At 42.6% G+C, this 21,269-nt stretch overlaps 1 protein-coding gene across 1 annotated transcript; it reads left to right on the forward strand.

Moving 5' to 3' along the window:
* Window positions 1-19,180: 19,180 nt before the first annotated feature.
* Window positions 19,181-20,809, forward strand: abrab (actin binding Rho activating protein b; the record flags this gene model as incomplete). Its single annotated transcript, XM_084164948.1, has 3 exons — window positions 19,181-19,901; window positions 19,992-20,097; window positions 20,326-20,809. The coding sequence occupies 3 exons, from the start codon at window positions 19,181-19,183 to the stop codon at window positions 20,807-20,809; spliced, it is 1,311 nt and encodes a 436-aa protein (XP_084021074.1).
* Window positions 20,810-21,269: the final 460 nt, after the last annotated feature.

Consider the following 21,269-nt stretch of genomic DNA (forward strand, 5'->3'; position numbering starts at 1 on the left):
GTTATGGCAAAGGTGACCACAGATGGTATCTAGATGCATGGAAGATAATTTCACCAAGAACAGTGTGAACCTCAAACCCCCTAGCACTAAGGACTGTCATTCTAAATTTGTGTTGGATAATTTATCAATAGTTATAATTATGATTTGGAAAGGCAAGGCTTCTAGAGACAGAGCTATGTCCCTAAATTGTGAGGAGAGCCACTAGATTGTAGCTTGGGCTACCCTTTCCCCAATCTCATTCTTATCAAGGTTGGTGTGAAACTGTTATAACGTGTTCTCTCTCTCTTCCCTGTGAAATTGTATTAACATGCTGTAAGGCGATCTGTGCCTCTCTAGCTGATAAGATTTCAGCAGCTATCATGTTTTCTGCTCCTCCAGAGGATGGTGAAACTAATGAGCTGCCAACTCTGGATGAGCTCCCATTTCCCCCTGTAGATACGGACAATGAGTAATGATTGAAGGTTGTTTTCGTTTAACAAGTTGAGGGTAAGGTCATCTGAACCCTTAACCTGTTTACATCATGTGGAACACTGAGCTGATGAGCCAGCACCAACCTTTTGATGTTCTTAGCAGAATTGTTAAACAACAGGGTTTTATATGTTGACTAAGTTGATGTCCCAGGGACCGTTAGTGAAAAACATAGGTCAAACTAACCCGATTGTGGTAAGAGCTATCGAAACAATGGTTAACATCGAGAGATTTATTCACCTCTGAATCTAAAGATCCCTTGTGTATGTGTGTGTATTTTTGATACTCACTCCCATTAATAGAAATATATCCTTTATTATGATCATATAATTACCATACTAATTGGAGTGTACAACCCAGAATGAAGTGTTTGAAATTATGAAGTGTCTGTTTTTTTGTGTTGATATAGAAGCTAAAATCTAAATGCTTACATTAAAATGTAATGATTATTATCACACAAGTGATAAGAGGATGGAATGTGATGGACATTTTAATGTTGGTGCTTTTCTATTCTATACATTTCTATGTTCTATGTTTGTGCTTTTCTATAAACCAATTGATGTGTTCATGCAAGTGACTGACTGAATGAATCCTCACTATCAGTAGCTGCGATTTGGCAGTACACCCAGACCTTTGTTTTGAGAATGGAAGATATCTCAGTTCCAAGGTCTCAGCTTAGAGAGAAGAAGCCTTGTGAGGTATTGGTCTGTCACATGTTATGAACCAGTATTGGTCGGTCACATGAATGAAACGAAATGCTAATGATGACTTAATTATGCTAAATCATGCAAATATAACTTGTCTGTGTATAGCCGTATATAAGACAACTGCTGGGACTGCCCCAGCAGAGCTCCTGGTCGACATGTGTACATATGGTGCATTGAGTTGGTTGGAACCTCTCCAGTGCGCTGACAATAAACAATGATTCATTTAAGATTTACTTTGTGTGTCCCTATGTAAGAATTTCCATGACAGTTGTCATCAACATTGTTGCAAGTGCTGCATTGACCATTCAGAGTCTGAACGCAAGTGTGGAGGAGGAACAAAAAATGCGCTCCTTGAGTGGGGTGGGGCCGTGGCTAGGTCTTTGTGGAAAGCGGCATGGGGAGCGAGAGAGAGCGGAGAGAGATGACAAGTAGCGAAGTATACTATAATTAACAAACCAAACATTAAAATCCTGTTATAGAAGGTCAAGTAAAAACTCAAACCGGTCCGTGCATCAATACCGGTATATCGTAAAATACAGTATACCGCCCAGCCCTAATTTCACTGTTAGTTTACAACTGTTGTTTAGGAAGCCTGTGACAAATACCTTTTTATTTGATGACTATCATGCTAGCTAGCTAGCTAGCTAGCTATGTTTTTTGCTCAAATGACATTGAGTGAAATCGTTTTTATTTTTGTTTTATTCAGTCACTTGCATGAACACATCAATTGCCTAACCACACATTATATATTTGTAGCTAGCTACTGACATGAGCTATGTCCTATCACAGGTACAGTACCTTCAGAAAGTATTCACACCCCTTGACTTACAGTACTTCACATTTTGTTATGTTACAGCCTGAATTCAAAATTGATTAAATGTACTTTTTTTTCTCTCATCATCTACACACAATACCCCATAATGACAAAATGAAAACGTGTTTTTAGAAATGTCTGCAAATTTATTGAAAATCAAATACAGAAAGATCTAATTTACATAAGTATTCACACCCCTGAGTCAATACTTTGTAGAAGCAGTGATTAGAGCTTTGAATCTTTTGGAGTAAGTCTCTTAAGAGCTTTGCACACTGGATTGTTACAATATTTGCCCATTCTTTTTTTTATTCTTCAAGCTCTGTCAAGTTGATTGTTGATCATTGATAGACAGCCATTTTCAAGTCTTTCCACAGATTTTCAAACCAATTTAAGTCAAAACTGTAACGAGGCCACTCAGGAACATTCAATCTTGGTAAGCAACTCCAGTGTAGATTTGGCCTTGTGTTTTAGGTTACTGTCCTGCTGAAAGGTAAAATAGTTTCCCAGTGTCTGAAAGTAGACTGAATCAGGCTTTCCTCTAGGATTTTTCCTGTGCGTATAGTTGTATTCTGTTTCTTTTTGTCCTTAAAAACTCTCTAGTCCTTGCCGATGACAAGCATACCCATAACATGATGCAGCCACTACCATCCTTGAAAATATGAAGAGTGGTACTCAGTGATGTGTGTGTTGGATTTGCCCCATACATAACGCTTTGTATTCAGGACAAAAAGTTAATTTATTTGCCAAATTTTTTCAGTATTACTTAAGTGCCTTGTTGCAAACAGGATGCATATTTTGGAATATCTGTATTCTGTTGTCACGATCGTTGGATATAGAGGACCAAGGCGCAGCGTGGAAGGTGAACATACTTATTTATTAAATGATACACGAACAAATCGATACGTGCCGTCCACAGGTGCAAAACACAAACCAACACGGAACAAGATCCCACAAACACTGTGGGAAAACCCCCTGACTAAATATGGTTCCCAATCAGAGACAACCAGCAACAACTGATACTCGTTGCCTCTGATTGAGAACCACTCTGGCCAACATAGATATACAAAAACTAGACACAACGAGCACAAAACATAAACTCTACACACCCTGGCTCAACTTAAAAGAGTCCCTAGAGCCAGGGCGTGACATCTGTACAGGCTTCTTTTTTTCACTCTGTCATTTAGGTTAGTATTGTTGTTGATCCGTTCTCAGTTTTCTCTTATCACAACCATTAAACTCTGTAACTGTTTTAAAATGATTGGCCTCATGTTGAACTCCCTGGGAAGTTTCCTTCCTCTTCGGTAACTGAGTTAGGAAGGACTACTGTATCTTTGAAGTGACTTGGTGTATTGATACACCATCCAAAGCCTAATTAATAACTTCACCATGGTCAAAGGGATATTCAGCATCTGATATTTTTATTTTTACACTTCTACCAATCGGTGCCCTTCTTTGTGAAGCATTGAAAAACCTCTCTGGTCTTTGTGGTTGAATCTGTACTTGAAATTCACAACTCGATTGAGGGACCTTACAGATAATTCAATGTGTGGGGTACAGAAATGGGGTAGTCATTCAAAAATCAAGTTAACCACTATTATTGAACATGGAATGAGTCCATACAACTTATTATGTGATTTGTTAAGCATATTTTTACTCCTGAACATATTGTTGACTCAAGACATTTCAGCTTAAAACATTGTATTAATTTTTTTTAAATTCTACAAACTAAATTTCACTTTGACATTATGGAGTATTGTGTGTAGATCAGTGACACAAAATCTAAATTGAATCAATTTTAAATTCAGGCTGTAAGAAAAAAGAATATGGAAAAAGTCAAGGGGTGTGAATAGTTTCTGATTGCACTGTAGCTAGCTAGCGTTAGCTAGTGTTTTTGTAGATACTGTTTATGCTTTATCATGCGCTATCTAACGTTAGCTAGCTAGAGTTCTGAGCAATAGATATAAATCATTGATTCTGAGCCATGCTTGAACATTACAAAATATAAAAAGATGACATTCTTTCAGTTTGGATATCCGAAAATCTTTATTTTCAATACATTATAGTATATTAGATTCTATTTTTTTCAAGAGAATATGCTTTTATCCAATAAGATAACTGTAACAGAGGCTTACTAGCTAGTCTACTTTAACCATAGATGCCTTAAAGGATTCAATGGAACGCAGACGTTTGCCGCACATTCAACAAATCTGATCTAACAAAGTGGATATTCATCAAATCCGCCATGATTTATATGTGACATGTAGAAGTTGTCCCATTTCAGATTTAGAAGAAGTGACTGCTAAATGCTAACTCCCGTTCGTATAAACAGGTTAGCATAGCTACATTATTATTATATTATTATTATTACATACGGAAATCGGTGGTGGTAGTCAAAGTTGTTTTAAATGTAATGTAGTTGATTGGTCACGATGACATTAACATGTGTTGGGGTTGATATCCATATAAGCATTATACTCTGATTTTTACCTCAACATAGTGTGAAATACACATATGAACAATAGCCTAAATTTAGGCTCATTTTGCTGGGGGGCAATAAGGCAACTCAGGATCTTCCCCCACGGCCCTTTCCCCCACGCGTTTCCATGGCAATTCCATTTTTTTGGTCGAGTTATATTGACCTCTTTACCGCATCTATGCCCTATGGCGTGAAACAGGTTTCCATGTTGCATCACAACGTTACGTCACAAAGGTGCACAGCAATGTGTAGGCAAGTTCTAATTTGCCAGCTGTCAGTATCTAGCTAGCTAGATTTGCTAGATGTCCACATAGTTTCTCTGCTGCAAGTAAACTATTTCATTGTTGAAAGGATGCTTGACATTTAGAAAGATGCCTTGCTGCTGCTGGTGCCATCATAAGGTATGTCTACTTTGATTTTCTGACAGGGAGAAGGTGAGCCTATACTTATATATACATTTTTAACTAGCAATGTTTAAAGAATTGAAAAGGTATGTAACATTCACTCATTGTTAAAGTACAAGCACCTTCTGAGGACAATAGGCCTAACTTTAACTACTTTAGTGTTTCCTTGTCCCTTGAAACTAAACGTTATGTTGAACACCCGAGACCGAGAAAAAAAGTCTGAAGTCCTTGTGATGAGGATGTCTGCAGTGCATAATGTCGTCTCCCCTGTACAGTATGAGACCGTTTTACAGCCACATCCAAAAGGTCTGATCCATTATGGCACAGGTTTACTAGTGTCACAGGGTTGCTGGTTCAAGCTGCCACCCCGGGATAGATGCCTTGCTGCCTGTGCTGTTTCCATAAGGTAATGTAATGATTTTTCGGATAGGGAGTAGGTTAGATATGTCATTGGTATCACAAGGTGGTATCTTGGGCGTTTGTTGAAAGTAGGGCCTTCCTCTGTTTGTCACGATCGTCGTAAGAAGTGGACCAAGGCGCAGCGTGATATGCGTACATCTTTTTAATGTGTACTTAGCAACACGATACAAACAACAAAACGAAACGTGAAGTCCTCGGTCATAAACACACAAACCTACACGGAACAAGATCCCACTAATGACAAGTGCACAAAAGGCTGCCTAAGTATGGTTCCCAATCAGAGACAACAAGCAACAGCTGATTCACGTTGCCTCTGATTGGGAACCACCCCGGCCAACATAGAAAACACATGAACTAGAAACTGAACATAGAACACAAAACATAGACCCTACACACCCTGGCTCAACATACAAGAGTCCCCAGAGCCAGGGCGTGACACTGTTCCCCCTGTGCATTGGGGTTTGTGCATGGTATACCCTACGCCTAGTTCCCAAGACAGGGTGAGTAGTGTAGTGTCTATATGTAGCTAGGCCTGGTGTAGGCTATGTTAGTTGATGCATGCAATTTCTTTATGATGTATTTTGTGATTGCAAAGGTTTTATTTTATTATTATATTCCACTTGACATTAAGTACAGTATAACCATCTCCATTTATTTTTGACAATCTGAAAGAATGGGTACACCACGCAGTACCTGTCCTTCCTAAGGATGGTCCCACCTAATCAAATCAAATGTTATTTGCCACATGCGCCGAATACAACAGGTGTAGACCTTACAGTGAAATGCTTACTTACAAGCCCTTAACCAACAATGCATTTTTTTTATAAAAGAAAAAAAAGTAATACCTCGGTTGATGGTCCCACCCCTACCTGGTGGAAGACCCAACTGCTGCCACAGTGATGAAGCTACCCTCAGCCCAGGTGGAAGTGCCCATCCCTACCAAGGTGGTAGAGCCCACCCCACCCAAGGTGGAGAATCCCACCCATGCCAAGGAAGTGCTCACCCCAGCCAAGGTGGAAGTATCCACCCCTGCTCTCAGGGGGGGGGGGGGGGGGGGGGGGGGGGGGGGTACGGAGAGGTAGGGGAAGATGAACAAATGCTTTAAACTTATCTTTGAAATTCTTGACCCCAGCAGTGAGAGCCTTTACCTCCAGCACTGACATAGCCAGAAAGAGGACCATGACCCCAGCAGTAAGAGGCTCTACCTCCAGGACTGACACAGCCAGAAAGAGCTGCTGTCACGACTTCCGCCGAGGCTGCCTCCCCTCCTTGTTCGGGCAGGTTTTGGCGTTCGTCGTCACCGGCTTACTAGCTGCTGCCGATCCATTTATCATCACTCCACTTGTCTTGTCTAATTAATCACACACACCTGGTCCTTATCCCCAATTAGTCATTGTATAAGTGTTCCCTCTGCTTCCTTGTATGTGGGGTGATTGTTTGTAGTGAGCTGTGTGTAGCTCGGTTGAGCTACCCTTACCTTGTTGTTGCCAGGGTAGATATTTCCCCTGTACCTGAGTTTTGTTGTCGCATGTTTGCGCAACTGTTTATCGACGGAGTAATGCGTATTACTCTCCTGCGCCTGACTCCTTCTATCACACGCATCACAGCTGCCTTACCCCAGCAGTCAGAGCCCCTACCTCCAGCACTTACACAGGCAGAGAGAGCGCCCTTAAAAGGGGGAGTACTTTCGCTAAACTTCAGGCATACACCCCTCCTAAAAAGCCAACAAAATGAAGAACCCTAAAAAAAAGAAGCACTTTTCAGTTACTTAAATAAACATTGTATTGTAAATTATTGTGTTTGCTTTTGTGGGGAGGGTAAGAGTGATGAGGGTGATACTAGTCCAACAACGTAAATGCTCTGTTGCTTTGCTCCACCTGTCATAATAAGAATGGCAATAACTAATCAACACCACTAGATGGCAACAGCAATGGCAGGAATATGGTAGTCACGGAGTGCACAAAACATTAGGGACACATGCTCTTTCCATACATAGACTGACCAGGTGAATCCAGGTGAAAGCTATCATCCCTTCGTGATGTCACTTGTTAAATCCACTTCAATCGATGTAAATGAAGGGGAGGAGACAGGTTAAAGAAGGATGTTTAAGCCTTGAGACAATTGAGACATGGATTGTGTATGTGTGCCAGTCAGATGGTGAATGGGCAAGACAAAATATTTAAGTGCCTTTGAACGGGGTATGGTAGTAGGTACCAGGCGCACCGGTTTGTGTGTCAAGAACTGCAACGCTGCTGGGTTTTTCACGCTCAACAGTTTCCTGTGTGTATCAAGAATGGTCCACCAGCCAAAGGACATCCAGCCAACTTGACACAACTGTGGGAAGCATTGGAGTCAACATGGGCCAGCAACTCTGAGGAACGCTTTCGACGCCTTGTAGAGTCCATACCCCGATGAATTGAGGCTGTTCTGAGACAAAGGGGGGTGCAACTCAATATTAAGAAGGTGTTCCTAATGTTTTGTACACTCAATATAGTCATCTAGTGGTGTTGATTAACTTGGCTATTCACATTACTTACTATGTTTATGCATATCAGAATGCATTTGGTTATAACAGAAAGTAAATGGTACTTGATTGGAAAATCTACCGACTTTCTATTCTCTAAAAAAGCTTTGCCTTAATGCATATATAACCCCAGTTCATTTTCATACAAGAGTCATTTTACATCAAATATTTAGGAAAGAATACTGTTAATGTAAAACAATGATGGCTTTTTTGTTTTATTTCCAATATTGAAAAGGACTGGAATTGGTCAGTTAAACTCATTATTATTTTTACATGAAAGGGGATGTTATCGTTTTGTTTTAACCCCTGTGTGTGTGCGTGTGTGCAGATCGGCCTGGTGCTATGACATAAAGGTCTGAAGGCAAAAGTACAAGCCATTGCACCACACGTAGTATTCACTCATTGTGTTATACACAGTGAAGCTCTTGCTTCCAAGGTTCATGATAATGAGCTTAGTAGCGTGCTTCAAACTTTGTGAACTTCATAAAGGCATGCCCCATGAATACGAGACTGTTTGCTGTTCTGTGCAAAGAAATGGGATCTGAGCACCAATCGTTACTGTTGCATGCTGAGGTCAGGTGGTTTTCGCAAAGTGAAGTATTTTGAAATGAGAGATGAAGTGCGCATATTCCTACTGGATAGAGAGTCACCCTATGCAGAATGCCTGACTGATCCTAAATGGCTGGAAAACCTGGCCTACTTGACAGACATTTTTGGATAGACTGAATGGACTTAACATGTCACTGCAAGGCCCCAATACTAACATTATGTCATTGGCCGACAAAGTTGAGGGGTTTGTGAAGAAGTTGGATTGCTGGGCAGCACAAGTGGAGGAGGGGAGTGTGGAGATGTTAACTGGACTCCATGAGTTTATTGAGGAGAATTAACTGCACCTGGATGATGTGACAAAAGCAATGATCACTCATCACCTCCAAGGACTTATTGGACATTTCAGGAGTAACTTTAAAGAGGAGACAGACAAAAACCACTTCTGGATCCGACAACCGTTCATTGCCACCAGCGTTGGCAGTAACCTGTAGTCGGAGCTAGAGGACTGCCTCCTGGACCTATCCAGTGACAGGACCCTGCGCACAACCTTTGCTTCAACCCCGCTGGATGAATTCTGGCGGTCAATCGCAGGAGAATACCCGGGATTATCTGACATCGCATTGGATAAACTGATTCTTTTCGGATCAACCTATCTCAATGAATACTTTTTCCGCACTTACATTAAAAACAAACAACGGTCACGACTCACAAGAGTGGAAGATGAACTACGTTTATCCGTGTCAAGCATAAAGCTTATAATTAAAATGCTGTGTTCCCAGCATTAGGCTCATCCATCTCATTAATTTGAGTAGGTTAAGAATAGGTTTATGGATAGAGAGATTCTGGAAATTACCAATGTAAATGGCCAAATAAAATATATGTCTGTGTATTAATTAAGAATAGGTTGGGAGGATGGGGGAGGAATGGGCAGTGCGAGCTGTGACCCAAATGTATAAGGGGGGCGCGAGCCAAAAAGTTTGGGAACCCCATGTCTAAAATACTGCTTCAGTATAAATGCCAGGGGTTGTGTAGATTTAGCATACTCTCTGAGGCTCATGAAGTAATGAACAGTAGTGTCTGTTTGTGGTCAGTCACTCTTCCCTTGGTTCCCTTCCAGCCTCTGCTGTCACCAGTGACCCCAGGGCCTCCAGTTCTCTGGACAGGTGAGGGTGGGGTTGTGTCTTACCTAAACAATGACAACAACCCTACCCTAATCTTAACAACCCTAAACTCTCATCATAATTTAACTTCTGACCCTTAACTACCAGTTACCTCACCCCACTCCGCCAACATTTGGATATTTTGTTAAAATAATTGACCACGGCCCCTTCCTGTGTATGTGAATGTATCTGTTTCCTCAGGGCAATGACTAGTGGTCATCATGGGGTGACTGCCCCACATCGATTGGGCCAGTGTTCAGATGCACGTGGGGCAGACCAAGGGAGAGAGACGCTCACCTCGGCTCCAGCCCCATCCTAACCCGCCAGCAGCTCGTCTGCCTGGGGTAAGCAGTGTGACATCACACACACGCTGTAAGTAAAATCTCTCAAGCACACAGAGAAACTGCGAAGTGAAAACACGTGAAGACGGCAGGTGTAAAATTGTGGGTAAACTGGAGAATGTGTTTTGTGTGTGTGTATGCCAGACGTGAGCACTCACTCACTCTCCCTTTCTGTCTCTCCTTCCCAGGCTACCAAACCTCAGCAACAGGTGCTACATGGACTCCACCCTGCAGTGTCTGTTGGCCTTGAAAGCCTTCTTCCAGGACATCTGCAAGCTTGCATTCTCTTCAGGTGCCCTCACACACACACACACACACACCACACACACTTGGAAGCCTTGCATCTTGCGACTTTGCAATTCTGCTAATTTATTACCACATGCTCTCCTTACTGTGTCAAAGCACTTTGGAAATGTGCAACAGTTTTTGTGACAAAACTATCGGTAGAGTTGAAAATGCGATGGAAACACACTGACCTTTTGATTTGTATTCGGTACATGAAATCTTAAGTGAAAAAGTATGTTTTGTGTCCACTACGTTATCCTGCACTGATTTTTATCTGGTGGGAAAATGTGCATATTTTCTTTATGCGGATTTTAGAATATTCGCATGAAAATCTGTCACATTTACGTTTTAGTCATTTAGCAGACGCTCTTATCCAGAGCGACTTACAGGTAGTGAGTGCATACATTTTCATACTGGCCCCCCGTGGGAAACGAACCCACAACCCTGGCGTTGCAAGCTCCATGCTCTACCAACTGAGCTACAGGGGACAAATTGGATGGAAACCTAGCTACTCACACTCTTTTGTTACTAGCACCAATGATACTGTTAGCTGCTTTGTTGAGGAAAGTGTTACTTGCAATGATATGTGGTTGTTTTACCTACCTTAGCTTAGGGCTGGGCCGTATACCGTATTTTACTATATACTGGTATTGATGCACGGACCGGTTTGGGTTTTTACTTTACCTTCTATAACGGTATTTGAATGTTTGGTTTGTTAAATGTGTGTAACATCCATTTTTATAATTTTTATAATTATGTTTCCATGATTCCAACAGTTCACCCAAGTGTTTCGATCTAGTCAAATCACAATTGCACCCTACGTGGCAGTGTGGAAATGATCTCAAATGAGTGCAGGAAGTGCAGAAATTGGTTGAAGTTGAATTGAACAGTATAAAACAAACAGAATGGAGAATGACCCATTGAAATCACTTAGAATGTATGTGTTGCCAGCCTAGGGTCACGCACTACTCATAAAGCAAATTTATAATTTGTATTATTCAAAAACATAAAATACCATAAAATACCATCATATCGTAAAAAATTTGAACAATACAGTGATATTATATTTTGGCCATATTGCCCAGCCCTACCTTAGCTGAATGTATGTCGCTCAGGATAGAGCGGCTGCTAAATGACCAAAATGTTAATGTTTAGGACGCCCACGAGTTCCTGAGCACCTTGCTGGGTCAGATGGCATCTCTGGCCCCGGTGCTGCAGAAGGTGGCTGCAGCAATGGGTGGGACCTACACCTGCCCAGTGGAGACCCACTTCGGGTTCCAAATGCTCAGAACCAGGACCTGCCGCAGGTAACACACACACACAGATGGGAAAAGAATGCACATAAACACATATGCGCAGTAGGTCTCTTGTTTTGGTCTCTATGTGTCTGTAACTGTGTGTGTTTCTCTTGTGTTTTCTGTTCAAGCTGTGGAAAGCAGTCCTTCAGACAGGAGGACTACACCCAGCTGTCTAAGGAAGTGGTGCCTGGTGGCTCAGTGAAAGCCAGCCTCCAGCTCTACCAAAAAGTCAGTGGCACTCCAATACATGAAATAGTGTTAAGATAGTAGGATACAGGTCGTGTCTAGTGCTTAACCTAGTCTGAATTTTTCAATGTGCATGTATGTGTGTAACTGTATTTCTGTTGATGTTTTCAGGGTGTGTGCAAGTACACTCTGGTCAGTGTACTGAGCCACATCGGCTCCTCTACCACCTCAGGTAAGATACATACCCTACATACACAGAAACACTTGTGGGTGAGTATAAAACATAAATAATCACGTGACTGGTTGTTCACTAAATACTAATTGATAGAGAAGGAGCTGGCTATATGTTCACCTTAAATATTCAATATCAACCACCCACTTTGTAGAATATGGTGAGTATATTGTTAAGTATTCCCTCTGAGGGTAAGTATTAAAGACACACAAACACAAGCATACACGCTACAGCGGTAAGTATTAAACACACTCTCCCTGCACATACAGTACGCCACACTTTTGATCACGGATATCCCTCGAGCTACAGAGACCCAGAGGGGACACACTGTCTGGTTTAGTGGCTCTCAGTGTGCTCCTCCTCACGCTCCCCAGGACAGCTAACTTATCACCTCTCTCCCTGTGCTTCACCCTGTGCTCCTGTTCTGGTCCTGGTCTGGTCCTGCTGCCGTCACGACAGTGTCTGCATGGGGAAACCACATGTGGTCCTGCAGGTCACTACCTCGCCAACGCGGCCTACAGGGACAGTCATCCTGCCAACAACCATGACCGCTGGCTGTCCTATAATGACAGAGAGGTCACAGAGACCATCGGCACGGCCGTCTGTTGCCAATGGAGCAGGAGTGCCTATGTGCTGTTTTACGAGAAACCGGTACAGAAACACATACGACACTGCACTTTAAAAGTCATACTTCTACACACAGCTTAATAACAAGTGTTGGTTATAAATGTGTTAATAACAGGTTTGCAGAACAGTTTGATGCCCTGAAATTAATAACTGTTTTTGAAAGCTCAACTTTTTCCACAAGCGGCCATAGATTGCTGATACTCTGTGTTGGGTAACAGCTTTTACTATTATCATCACCCACATACTGTGTACACTAATATACAGCAAGTCCTCTTTTCTCTCTGTAGTAATGTGGCACTTCCTGTCTGGATCACCTGGCCAATTAGAAGAGGATGGGTTGCCCCCAGTCTGGTTCCTCTCAAGGTTCCCTCCTACCTACATCTAGGGAGTTTTTTCTTGCCACTGTCGCTCTCCTTTTCCACCAAAGCTTGCTCTTTTGGGTTTTTGGTCTAGGTTAAGCACTTCAAAAACATCTATCAAAAAGTGTTTGTGAAATTCTTTGTTTGTGCAAACCCACAGTTTCATCAGCTGTCCAGGTGTCTGGTCTTCCCACAGGTGAAGAAGCCGGATGTGGAGGTCCTGGGCTGGCGTGGTTACACGTCATGGTCTGTGGTTGTGAGGCCTGTTGGACGGACTGACAAATTCTCAAAAACGACGTTGGAGGTGGCGTAAATGTAGAGAAATGAACATTCAGTACTCTGGCAACAGCTTTGGTGGACATTCCTGCAGTCAGCATGCCAATTGCCCGCTCCCTCAAAACTGTGGCATTGTGTTGTGTGACAAAACTGGCCTTTTATTGTCCCTAGCACAAGGGGCACCTGTGTAATGATCATGCTGTTTAATTAGCTTCTTGATATGCCACACCTGTCAGGTGGATGGATTATCTTGACAAAGGAGAAATGCTCACTAACAGGGATGTAAACAAATTTGTGGACAAAATCTGAGAGAAATAAGCTTTTTGTGCATATGAAACATTTACATTTTAGTCATTTAGCAGACGTTCTTATCCAGAGCGACTTACAGTAGTGAGATCATACATTTTCATACTGGTCCCCCGTGGGAATCGAACCCACAACATTGGCATTGCAAGCACCATGTTATACCAGCTGCGCTACACGGGACTAATAGATTTACACTAATACACTAATACATTTCTGGGATCTTTTATTTCAGCTCATGTTGCGTTTATGTTTTTGTTCAGTGTATTTAGACATAGTAAGAGTTGAATATGAAACACTAGAAAATCTTCAGATATGACCTGCTGATACTTATAGAGTTGGGAAGGATCTAACCTGCATTGTATTGGTGTAATTCTCCAATATTACAGCCCAAGTTCTTGGGATATTACTTTGACCACAGCTAAACCAGACATTGTGGAACCAGTTGACTATCAAATTAATGTTTTAGTCACTTAGAAGCCGCTGTTATGCAGAACAATTACTATCTACAGATATATCTAAGGAAAGGGGGATACCTAGTCAGTTGCACAACTGAATGCATTCAGACGCATCGAAATGTGTCTTCCACATTTAACCCAACATCTCTGAATCAGAGAGGTGCGGGGGGCTGCCTTAATCAGCGCCCGGGAGCAGTTGTTGTGGGTTAACTGCCTTGCTCAAGGGAAGAACGGCAGAATTTTCCACCTTGCCGGCTCACGATTTGAATCAGGAACCTTTCGGTTACTGGCCCAACGCTCTTTATCTCTAGGCTACCTGCCGCCCCTAGAGTATTAAGGAGTATGCAGTGTATCAGAGAAATTGCAATAACTGAAGCCAATGCATAGCACAGGATACTAAGACAAGACTAATTATTACTAAATGCTATCATGTTTTTATAGCCACTAGGCTACTTAGTGAGAAGGAAGGCCCTCCTAACATCTAACATCAGCTAGCCTCTCAAAAACACTGAACCCTCATGTTTCTTTAAACTTTATTTCTTCTTGCCCCTTTTCTTTATTCATCTTCTGTAAAAAATGTCCAATAAATTCAAATTAAGAAGCCTTAGCTCTGCTCCGGCCCCTTAATGAGATCATCTGGCCACACGAGCCCAGTCATTCATCCTGTCAGTCTCAGTGCAGGGGACGATGCGATATCCTGCTCTTCCTGGACGGCACATGCTGAACACAGGCCTGCACTACAGCTAATTTACCGTCCCGTCCGTCTATTTATGAGGGCTGTTTGAGACGGCCAAACAAAATTAATAACACACTTCGCCTTCGACTTTGGGAAATATTAGTGGATTACAGTGTTTTTTTTTTTAAGGGACTGGCTGACACAGTTTACGTCCCTGGGCCAAGGCAGATTTGTAGAGCTGGCTGACTCTGTCTTTGGGGTCACTGTCGAGATAGGAGAGGATGTTGTGTGGTTGTGTCGAGAAAACTGGAGAAATGGATGCCTATACTTGTCAAGATTACTTACAAAGACACTTTGTCAACAGCAAATGTTCGACCGTTGTTCGTGTTGCAGTCTGCATTGGAAATGACACATCATTCATCAAATTCTGAGCAGAAAAAAAGTACCAAGAGAAAAAAGATAATATCCTCTGATTCTGGCTTAGGCAGATCCTGTATGCTCCCCTCAATGTTATGCTGTATTTGTCCCCCAAAACAGCCCCCCTCATTTTGATCCAATCTTAAGGACAGCACACAAGATTCCTAGGCAATCAAAATAACATGGATAAAAGCATCTATGTTTTATCAGTGCTCCGAGTTAATAAGGCATGTTAATCACAGGCAGATTAGAACAACAGAACATTTTATTAACCATATGCAGCCCACTAAGAGCACCCCACAAATCAGCATCACCAGCAGGGGTCACAGAGTGCCTGAGAGGTCGCTTCTCCACCAGCTTCGGTCCTAATCCCAGACAATTAATCTCGATGGCCAACTAAAACAACCCCGCTGAAGAGCTGCCGTCTCTAAGGAATAAAAGGCAAATAAAACAGAGGACTAACAGCAATCGTTTTGATACGCACCAGGAAACGCAGGTGCACTCACTCTGTTCTGGCCCTTTCCGCTTGCCTGGATGCAGTGTCTGGACCACCAGTCCAGGTGGCTTAAAAGACCAGACCGGAATGGACTTTCAATAAGAAATGTATAGTATTTACACCTGGAACTCCAAATAAAGCAACCATCTCTTTGAATAATTAATGTAATTAATCTGTTTATGAGCGGTGCCAGAATGAAAACCATCTGATTTCCCTGGTCCACTCTGGGTATGGGCCCCCACACTGATGGATGGGAAGCTGGGGCAGCAGTGGTGAGGTGATATTTATTAGTCTGTGATATACAGCACAAGCAGCATGAAGAGTTGCGTCCGGTCTGAGAACATGCAGTACATGGTAACCACTAACCTGATCCACCATCCTGAAACAATGTAAGCTTGCGAGATCAGGATGGTGAATCAGGCTAGGTAACAACAGCTCTAGCTCAACATGCCTGTCTGTCTGTCTGTCTGTCTGTCTCTCTACCTCCTCATAAACCATAGACCTAATTTGTCCATCTCTGACTCACTCACCCACTCAATCCCCTTTAGGCTATTTGACCACTGGAGACTGAGAACAGTGTTCTCTTGCATCGTTCTCTAGCACTACAGAGCCATACAGACTCAACACTGACCTTGTGGGGACCTCTGCTGGTGTTTTACTGAGCTTACCATTCTCAACAACTGTTGCTTTTTAGAGTTCTGGTGTGATGAATATAGTTGGTGAATGTTTATTTGCAACGCTACCTTGACCAGGTGAAGTTCCTACTTTTGTCACTAGATATCAGTAGAAATACTGTTGGATGGTGTTCTTTAATGAGATGTATGTTTTTAGACAAACAATCCATTTTTTACAAAAATATTATTAAAATCAAAACTCTAAACTGTCTTGATAAGGCTTCTTTAAGGAGTAAACGTTACATAGAAATGTGTTAGAAGTCTGTGAAAGTTTATCTACAACCTAATCTGAGTACCCAGATATATTTTCTATAGGCATTTTCCCAAAACAAGGCCCAGGGCTAAAGTGCCAAAAACCTCCCCAAAATGTCACACTGCTAAATTCTTATAATTTTGCAGATTGTTTTTTTGGGTCAAAATAACATTATATGATAAGGACTATTTTCCTCCCATGTTTTCACGATTCAAGTGATTTAAATATGACACCTATTTAGAAATCCTTTTCAACTGAATTGTTTACCAAAACAATACAAAAAGAACAATGTGATTTATTTTCAGGTGCAAGACAGAGTAGGCCTTTCATACCCATAAACCGTACATACCCCATAAATTATTTTCGGAGGTAATTAACATATTTGTCCACAAGGTGAAGCTCTAACCTGCTTATGAGGTTATCTGGTATCCGCAATGACCTGAGAGGTATACATGGCTCCTCTGTTCATTCTCACTGACACACTTCCACACAGTGTGACTGACTGCCAATAGCTGCCTCTCACTAGCTTGTTGACCTGTGAATGCTTGGGCCAGATTCTATTAATATATCCCTCTCCTCTAATTGACCCATACACACACACACACACACACACAGATTAACATAAACATCCACACATGTACACTATCACATTAGGCTATGTCTAGAGAGCTGAACACGTACACATGTATACATCTAAAACTCACATGCCCACTTTCTAACATGAAATTTAGAGTCTTAAAGCACTGGGTGCAATGCCAGAGTCAGTGCTTCCCCACCCTCCCTGTTTCTAAACTATGATCTCTCTACCAGGTGCGTTGCAAGACTAAACCCTACATGCATAAGCAGGAGCTCCTCGTCTTCTCCAGGTGTCACATTCTTTCCTGGTTAGAGTCCGTGTGCCTTTGGTCCCTGGATCAAATGTCTCCTCCTGTCTTTGACACCCCCTCTGGTCCCTGTGTCCCACAAAAACCGCCTGTGCAGGTGTAGTTGCTCTAAGCTTCTTGCCTCAGCACAATCCATACAGTATATCTTTCTGTATTGCATCAACCCTCATTGTCTTTCTGTCTGTCACTGACATGTTTTGAGCCTGAGCTTGACTTGATTGATTGTCCTCTGGGCACCGACATCATTTCAACGTCTAGTTTTGATTTACATTTGGTTGAGTTGTCAACTAACATGAATTTGTAAAGTGATTATCCCACTGGCTATAGGGTGAACGCACCAATTGGTGAGTCGCTCTGGATAAGAGCGTCTGCTAAATGACGTAAATGTGCCCTTGAGCAAGGCACTTAACCCTAATTGCTCCTGTAAGTCGCTCTGGATAAGAGCGTCTGCTAAATGACTAAAATGTTAAAATGTAAATTCAACGTGAAATCAACAACAAAAAATTAACCATGTCATTAATTGGTTTTAGGTTAAAGGTTGGGTGAAAACAAGATGAAATTCCCTTACGTTGATGGCTTTTTGCTAATCTAATCAGTTTTCCACGTTGATTCAACGTCATTACATAGATTTTTTTATTTTATTGAAATTACGTGGAAACCATGTTGATTCAATCAGTTTTTGCCCAGTGGGTGGCTTGCCCTATTTCATTTTAGTTGTCAAGTTTCTGAATTACTGTTGTTATTTCACCACTGTGAGTGTTATAAGGGGTTTTTCCTTCTTTCAGCCCCCCTCATTTCAGATGCAGTTATTGAGTGCTAATGTCCCCTTTCTTAGATTCCTTTTTCCTGGAAAAGTCATTGTGATTTTTAATACTCAAAAATACATTACATTTCATGCCTTCGCAAACACAAATATTGGTGACACATGCGGCCAGACAGGCCACCCAACTGGATTGACACCGTTAAATAGGATTACTCCTATGGTATTTACTCATTATCGTCTACAAGATCATCTGAACTAGTGGCAGTATTTTGATAGCACTTTCTAGACAGCAGCTGCTGCATTGTCGTCTGACAGGTGATATACTGTACAGGCAGTTTGGTTTTGGGGTTGTGATTAGCAATCACCACCAGTGTCATGTAGTGACATTTGTTAGTAGTACCATTATTGAAAATGCAAATGTGGATTAATCTCATTCATGTTTGCTCTCTCTGTGTAATGCAGTGTGTATGTTATTTTTGCAATATCATGTACAAAAGGATGCCCTTGGGTCTCCATATACAGTAACTTTATGGACTTCGCAGTTGTCATGCCAAATTTGACAATGCTAATAAATACTGCATAGATTGCAGTCTGGCAGCAGTACACAAGCATGGTTTCCCTGAAAACATAATGCAAGTTTTAAGAGTAGGCAGTGATGCATCCATATGTATTCCCCACACCAAACAAAAACAGACCGCTTTGAGGCGTCACATCCAAATAAACTTCATAGATCAGCTAGTCTTTGCATTTGTCTAGGCAGTTACCCACACGTTTGCACTGGTCCTTTAAGAGCTTAGCACACCCTTGCTATGTTGCCCTGTTTACCTCCAGAGATGGCCCATGGTCTGTGAGGAAATGTGAGCACACCAATCCTTTGAGGTCGGCAAGTGTCAGGGAAAGACGATCAGCGGGGAGGCAGGGATGTCTCAAATACTTTCCATCGTCATGTAGAGTTCACGCCTCCCATTTTAAGCCAGAGTGAGGGTAGAAGGCAACAGGGCAGGCAATTAGGGTCAGAGAGACAGTCCCACAGAGAAAGAGAGAGAAGCTTCATGAACACTGTAAAAGCAACTAGTCTGGCAAGAATACAAAATCTAAATAAACCTGACACCGACCGATACAAACCAATCATGGCTGAGACTCAGACTGCACAGGCTGACCAGAGGAAGCCTTCCACCAACAAGAACATCAAGAAGCTGCGCACCATCTGCATGGTGTCCAGCCTGACCCGGAGCTGGCAGAACTGGGTGTCCGAGATCGAGGACAAGCAGGCCAAGGAGCCTGTCGGCTGGGCTCCTGACGCCCTAAGAGAACTTTGGGATGAACCACCAAAGACACCAAGCACCATGAAATTAGGAACCTGGGAGAAGAAGGTTTGTCCCAGTCAGGATCCTACCGCTGGCACCAACATACCTGCTGCTCAGAACAACTCTTCAGCTGCCCAGCAGGAGTCGCAAGGCAGTTGTCCTCCTTCCCAATCGGAGGGTAAAAGGAAGACCCCGCTAGTGCCTCTAGGGGAGTCCCGGATCAAGACCAAGCAGGTGGTGAAGACTGTGACCAGCGGCATTCAGGAGAGGAGTGTGGGCATTACATATCTGACCGAGCGGATTTGTAAGGAGGCTCCACTGCCAGGGGAGGAGATAGACAGGATGCTGAGCAAGAGGGGGTCGCCCACACACCTCAGAAAGTGCTCCAAAGTGTTGGAGCGGACCCGCAGTTGGAAGGAGGAGAAGGAGCGGAATGTACCGTCAGAGGGAGAATTTGGAGATGGGCGCACCTGTAGCGTGGACACAGAGGATATTGGGTACTCTGAGGCAGAGGAAAGGGCCCTTGAGGCGGAGGGCGGCCAAGGTAACCCTGGACAGACAGACAGCTCTAAACCTGGACAGACAGACAGCTCTAAACCTGGACAGACAGACACCTCTAAACCTGGCCAGACAGATAGCATTGGGTCATCCGGAGAGGCCAAGCAGAGGGACAATGACAGCGTCTCACCTAAAGGGAAAGTTGAGTCATGGGTGAGGGTCAAAAGACCCTCCATCTCAGTGTGAGTTCAATGTTCTTTCTTCATGTACAAGTGATGGTGCATGACGGCCCCTCATTAAACACTTACATTCACTTCCCCCAAGTAAGTAAGGGATAATGTTAATACACCTATAACTGTATATAGCACATAGTGCGAAACTTGTTCTGAACTTTACAATGGAAATAGATGTTGCCATGATTGATGATTGTTTAATTTTTTGGTAAATATTTTTGTGATTGTCCTTCACAGGGGCAAAAAGGAGTTGGATGACGCCAACAAGATCAATGCTCTCTCAAAGAAGTACAGTGCTGTGGGCGATCTGAAGAGCCGCTGGCAGAACTGGTCCTCGACGCATACCGTCAACCAGAAGCTCAACCCCTTCAGTGATGATTTTGACTATGAATACTCGATGTCCTTACGCCTCCGCAAGGGCGAGGAGGGTTACGGACGTCCCAAGGAAGGCACGAAAACGGCCGAACGGGCCAGGCGAGCCGAGCAACACATCCACGGTGAGATATCCGACATGTGCTATGTGATCAGGACTATGAATGACCCAGATCCGGACGGGAAGACCCGAGTTACTTTCAGAGAACTGTTTGATAGATACGTACGCATCTCTGACAAGGTGGTGGGGATTCTTCTGAGAGCCAGGAAGCATGGGAAGGTGGTGTTCAAGGGGGAGATGCTGTGGCAAGGGCAGGATGATGATGTTATCATCACCCTGTTGGTGTGACATCATCTGTGGTGGAACCATACAGAACTAAGGAGACCTAAGTCCTTTTTAACATTGAATGACTCTGCACTGATAGATTTGGATATGTTTCTCAATAGGAACTTAGACAATTTGCTGCTATTGTTTACTGAAGATTTAACATCAGTATCTAACTCAATATTGTATGTTAATTTGTTGCTTACAGCTGCAGTGTATTTGTTTGTTATGGGCATCAGAGGTAATGCTTGAACTTGATTGATTGGTGTTGGATTACAGCTTTTTACTAGCTATATATTATGTCTGACCTCATAAATCATGTTAGAACATGTGTTAATATATGCCTAATAAATAGCTTATTTGACTTGAAGAACATTGTGTAATTTAAACATGGATTGAGTTTCATGATGCACAGCACAAGCTAACTCTGATGAGATTACATAACGGGTTTAGGAGACATGAAATCTGAGATACAAAGGCTACA

Source organism: Coregonus lavaretus (assembly GCF_964263955.1).
Source record: "Coregonus lavaretus genome assembly, chromosome: 7".
NCBI lineage: Eukaryota > Metazoa > Chordata > Actinopteri > Salmoniformes > Salmonidae > Coregonus > Coregonus lavaretus.